At 57.7% G+C, this 5,341-nt stretch overlaps 1 protein-coding gene across 1 annotated transcript; it reads left to right on the top strand.

The window, feature by feature from the left end:
• Positions 1–1,802: 1,802 nt before the first annotated feature.
• On the top strand, positions 1,803–5,105 carry LOC131490944 (uncharacterized). Its single transcript, XM_058693344.1, has 4 exons — positions 1,803–1,843; positions 3,235–3,791; positions 4,136–4,217; positions 4,812–5,105. The coding sequence occupies exons 1-4, from the start codon at positions 1,803–1,805 to the stop codon at positions 4,831–4,833; spliced, it is 702 nt and encodes a 233-aa protein (XP_058549327.1). The 3' UTR covers positions 4,834–5,105.
• The last annotated feature ends 236 nt before the right edge of the window (positions 5,106–5,341 follow it).

Below are 5,341 nucleotides of genomic sequence, written 5' to 3'. Positions count from 1 at the left end.
CTGTGCTCCTCCCTCTGTTCCTCTCAAGGTTGCTGGGGTGGGCAGCTCCTTGCCCCTCCTGGCTTGATTCTCCTAGAGCTACAGTGCAGTTGTGGAAGTTGTACACTGCACAATCCCAGGGGCATTCACTGTTCATGTCGAAGACATGGCAGATTTTCTAAAGTTAGGACAATTTCCTGAAAGATGGGAGTAAAGAGGAAGAAAGGGTGTCTTTTACGAATTCTCACAGAGATGCCAATGTGAACTGGAACCATTTCTATTTTGGGAGAATGACATCTCGACCCAGTGAACTCCATTCGACTTTCAAAGCATAGTTCCAATGATTCCTCCCCGGACAGCCTCTGCTCTCTATGTAGGAATCACTGCCCATTTCCCCATCCAGGGCTCCCTCAGCTCCTCCCTTCCCTCTGCCAGGCTCTGGGCTCCTGGGTGCAATAATGGTTGCACTGGATGGGACTCCACCCACCCTCTGGCCTTTGCCTGCCCAAGGAGAGAGTCCATGGCATTCTAGAAGGCCAGCCTGGGCCTGAACTGGAAGGCTGATGGAGTTTCACAGGTGCCAGTAATGTTGGAGCTGGGAGGGCTGGCCAAACTCCCATCCACCTCCATTTTACAGATAAAAACACTGAGGGCCAAAGCAGGGAAGTACTTGGACAAGGTCCCAACAGTGAGTTGGGAGCCAAAGCCTCTCGACTCCCACTGAGGCTGTCTGCACCTGCTTCCCGCTACGTGGTAGAGAAGCCCCCCAGGGGTGCGGGATGGTTGGTGTTGAGGATAACGTGGAGATATTCAGGCCACCACTCCCAACCACCGCCCCGGAAGTCATTTCCAAGCAGCTTCCCAGGGAGAGTTCTCCACATGAAGCCAGAATGTCTGGACACCTTGGTGACCGATTCTCTGGCACAGCTGTAGAGGTCTGGGCTCGGGGTCTGAGGGTTGCGCAAAAGACCCCGTCTGCAGCTGCCTGGATGCAGAGTGACCCTCTGTCCTGCCTGGCTGCTCCGGCCCCCCATCTCCAGCTCCCCTCCTCGTCTGATCCACTTCTTCCTTCCGAGATTTATTCCTGGGCCTCAGAGCCTGGAAATAATTTGCTGACAAAGCCCCATCCCAGGCAGGTGCTTTAATTGGTTTTGTGGGAGCAGGTCTGGGAGCATCTATTTAGAAGGAAATAGAAATTATGGCGGCACCGCCTGTCCTTTCTCTGTAATGGGGACTTCGGAGTGTCTCTGTGTGGTGGGGGGCAGGGCAGCTCTGAGGAAGGCAGAGGCCTGGTCACCAGGAACCCTGGGTCTTTCTCTGGGATGCAGGTGCTTGGGCCTGAGGTGTCTGGGGCTGTAGCTGCAGGCTGGCCCCACCCCAGCCCCGCTCAGCCTCAGAATCGGGTAGGGCGGTGTCTCTACCTCACAGAGCTGAGGATGAGAAGCATCGGGGCCGAGGGGGGCAGAGGGGCAAGGACACGGCTGGGGTTAGAGCTCAGGGCCCTTTTCTCCATCCTTCTTCGGGGACACCCTCGCCTTTGCTCCGTGGGCACCCTCTAAAACATAAATCCCATTTGTAACCCCTTGACTCAAAGCCCTTCCACGCCCTCCCACTGCCTTCAGCAGGAAGCCAAACTCCTTAGCTTGACTTTCAAGGTCCCTCGCTATCTGATCTCTGATGACCTCCTCAGCCACATCATTCATTGTTCCTATCTGGTCCCCACCAATAGCCTTTAGTCTTTTCTACTGGGTACCTGTGTATTCCCCTCTGTGCGTCCCACCCTGTGCTAACTCTGCAATTGCCCCGTGACTGAAGAGATCATCATGGCTTTCATTTTACAGATGAGGAAATGCAAACTCAAAAGGTTAAGTCACCTGCCATGGGTCACACAACAGGACTGGGACCCCAATCCAGGCCTATCTAGTCCATACTCTTAACTACCAAGGTATAGATGGAACTGGCCATGCTCCCTCAGGCCTTGAAATCCCCGGGTCCCCTGAAATATCCCTGCCTGCATTTTTTCCACTGGCAAACTCCTACTCATCCTTTAAAACCCACTGGGTGTCACTTGCTTGGGACTCCTTCCCTGATGGGCCCCTCCCACATCTAGTCTCTTCCCTGGGCTTCTCCAAGCCCCAGCCAAGACTTCACGTCAACTCTGACCTCTGAGTTTGTTATTGCTTGTGTCAATGTCTGTCCCCTCCCTTCCCAGACAAAGAGCTGCAGCTGAGCTGTTGACCCTACACAGTGGGGGTTGTGACCCTGGAGGCCCAGCTGGGCCCTAGACTCTTGTCTTGCCTGGGTTTTGAGCAGTCTAGGCCACAGCAGCTCTGTGTGATCCTGAGCCAGGCCAAGGATCTCTGTGGACTCATTCTGCCCGTATGTAAACCTGGAGGGTCAGCCTGGAGGCATCTGCCATGCTGGGGACATTGAGGGCCAGGCTTGGGCTGGAATCTCACACATGTGACCAGTATTATTGTGACTCTTGTGATGTATATATGAGTGAGCGGGTCGTGCCAGGGTGGGTCACGTCACCAGGCCAATCTCAACTCTGCCCCTCACCTGCTACATGTGAGCTCTGGCGAGCCTCCTGATTCTCAGTTTAGTACAGAATAGTAATAATACTCCCACACGGGTTGATTCGGAATGAGGATTTCAGGGCCTGGCCCAGAGCATATGCTCCAAAGGTTCTCACCACTGTCATCACCCTGTCCCTGCAGGCCACAGTAGGTGGTGGCAGACAGAGGGGCCTGAGGATCTCAGTCTAGACAGACAATCTGACTCACAGAGGCCAGGCCAGGGCAAAGGAGACTACACAGTTCTCGGTTTTCTGGGCCCAAGGTGAGTAGTGAGGCTGGGTTTCCAAGCTTCTTGTTTCCTGGTGTGACTTTTCTAAGACTCCAGGACAGTGTTAGGTGGGAGCAGTTCCCGAGGACGAGGGGCAGGCTGTGGGTGGGGGGCTCAGGGGGAGGCTGGGGGCTCAGAGGAGGACTGGAGGCAGATGGATCTTCTCGGATGAGGCCGGTGGGTACAGGTGAGCATGGTCAGTGGCCAGGGGGGTGGCAGGCCAGCTTCAGCTGCCCCGATTCCACAAGCCCCAGAGTCAAGGTCCCGGCCTGGTCTCTCCACTTCCTGGTTGTGGCCGAGCCTCCGTGTCCCCTTCTGTAACCGGGAAAGAGGGGGCAGCAGAGCAGAGGGGCAGGTGAGGTCGCAGCTGCGGGCTCCGGGGCCTCTCTGCACGTGACGCGGTGGCAGCGCCCGCGCCAACCCCAACCCCGGGGCTGAATCCGGGAGGGGCGGCGGGGCCACCCTGAGACTCGGAGACGGGCTGCAGGACCGAGCCGCGGGCGCCGGGGGCCGGGAAGCCGCCGCAGTGCGGACCATAGGTGGCGCCACGAGGCTGCAGTTGGGCCTCCCCGGCGGCTCCCGCGGCCGCGCGTCTCGGCCGTTCTCGGTCCCGCGTGGCCGTCCCCGCCGCCATCGGCCCGTCGGTCCGCGGAGACCCCCGTATGTGTTTGGGGCGCTAGGGGTCGCACCCCCGCCGGCGGAGGCCAAGGCCAAGGCCCAGACGGACGCGCAGGCAGGGGACAGGCGGACCTTCGAGCGGCCGGATCCCCCACCTCATACACTGTCCCCGCAGCTGCCACCCAGGCCTGGGCGACGGAGGTTCCGGAGACGCGGGCCCTACACCCTCGGGCTTTCCTGGGCCTGCGGGGTGGATGGACGGGCTCTCTGCAGCGGCTGTGCTCTGGTGGGGGGGCGTGGGGAGGGTCCTGGTGGCTGTGCGACAGCGAGTGGAGTCCACCCGTGTGGTGAGGGTAGTCATGAGTGGGAACAGGGACGTGTTCCGGCCTTGAGAGTCCATGGGGAGGCCTGCGTGTGCTGTGCACGGGTTTGGGTGCCTGGGGTGGGTGCTGGGCACGTGTGTCCAGCCCGGGGAATTCTTTCTTTGTTCTTAGCAGAGGTCCCCGCAGGGGCAGAGAGGTGGGGTGTCTCTTCCTCGCCCTTAAATCCCCATCTCCGGGTTCCTGGGCTGCTTCCCCAAAGGGAAGACTTGAGTGGGAGATGGTCACCATCCCTTTTTGAAGGAAACAGCTGGGGTGCTATGGTGTGTGAGTGTGTGTGTGTGCATGCATCAAAGTGTGTGTCTTTGTAGGGCATCCTCTTGAGTATACGCTGGGCCCAAAGAAAACTTTTGATCTCCCAGAGAAGGCCTGGAGGCGAAGCCCCGAAGGCAGGTGAGCTGGGGGGGGGGGCAGCTTGAGGGGTGGGGGTGGGACTGACTTGCCCCAAATCAGCAGCAGCAGCAGATTTGTATGGCCTTGGAGGTGGTGAGCTGACTGTGTGGAGGTTTTTGACCTGAGGACCGTTGTATCCTTTCCAGCTCATTCCAGAATCCACACATTTCATAAGTAGCTGCCCTGAGCTCCAAGCCTGGAGTCGGGGAAGTAGGGTTGGGAGAGGGGGTTTAGAGAGGAGTAAGGCCCCACCCCTGTCAGACATGCCTAGTCCAGCAGAGCAGGTAGGACACATCTTTGGGGGCTGCACGTGTTGGGGGGCGGTGGTGATCAGAAGGGGAGGTGGGGAGAGAGACGGCCTAGCAAGAGCCAGAGGTTGGAGGACCTCAGTGCCAGAAAAAAGGAAATTTGAACTTTCTCCCATAGAAGCCGGGAGAATCTCTCTCCTAAACTACTGTGTCACCACCCTCACCCCACCTAGACATAGACACACACACACACACACACACACACACGGATTCAGGGCATGCTGTGTGATCTGGGAGAGTTGCTTAATCTCTCTGAGCTGTATTTTCTTCCCTTCCCTCTTGGTAGCAAGCCCTGTGCCCACTACTGAGGACAGCAAAGGAGGCATGATCCAGGCCTGGCCAATCAGAGTGCCCCATCCTGGTGCTGTGGTTGGTTCAGAGATGGGCATGTGACCCCCTTGGCCAGAAGCTTTTCTGCTGGAACGGCTTTGGAACCTTCACTACCGCGTTCTTTCTTTGGCTTTTGAGCCATAAATCCCTTATCGACCTTAGCTGGTTTGCATTTTCACTGTTCTGCGATTGGGAGAGCCCTGAGCAGATCAGAAATAATAAAGTACTTCCTGTGCGGCAGGTTCATTGACGCTGTGTGTGGCGTGCCCTTCTTTACGGGAGCTGCTTTGGGTAGGGGGAAAGAGCTGAGATTGAGAGACAGACAGATCTCAGGGACCCCATCTCTTCAGTTCCTCCCTGAGTGACCCTGGACAGGTCACTGCCCCCTCCCGAGCCTTAGTTTCCTTGTGTGTAAAATAGACACATAGTTCCTCTCTCAGGGCAGCTGCCAGGGCTCGGTCATGGCAGTGGTGGGCCTGCTGGAGG

This window comes from Neofelis nebulosa, chromosome 12 (assembly GCF_028018385.1).
Source record: "Neofelis nebulosa isolate mNeoNeb1 chromosome 12, mNeoNeb1.pri, whole genome shotgun sequence".
NCBI classification, from domain to species: domain Eukaryota; kingdom Metazoa; phylum Chordata; class Mammalia; order Carnivora; family Felidae; genus Neofelis; species Neofelis nebulosa.
Note: the sequence above shows the minus strand (reverse complement) of the source record. Positions and strands in the feature narration are given on the sequence as shown.

Bases quoted from the DNA above. Each gene is read 5' to 3' on its own strand.
- LOC131490944 (XM_058693344.1), top strand. From the start codon at position 1,803: ATGGCTTTCATTTTACAGATGAGGAAATGCAAACTCAAAAG. The intron at 1,844-3,234 runs GTTAAGTCACCT...ACGCGGTGGCAG, and splicing joins AGGAAATGCAAACTCAAAAG to CGCCCGCGCCAACCCCAACC. The intron at 4,218-4,811 runs GTGAGCTGGGGG...CCCTCTTGGTAG, and splicing joins AGGCGAAGCCCCGAAGGCAG to CAAGCCCTGTGCCCACTACT.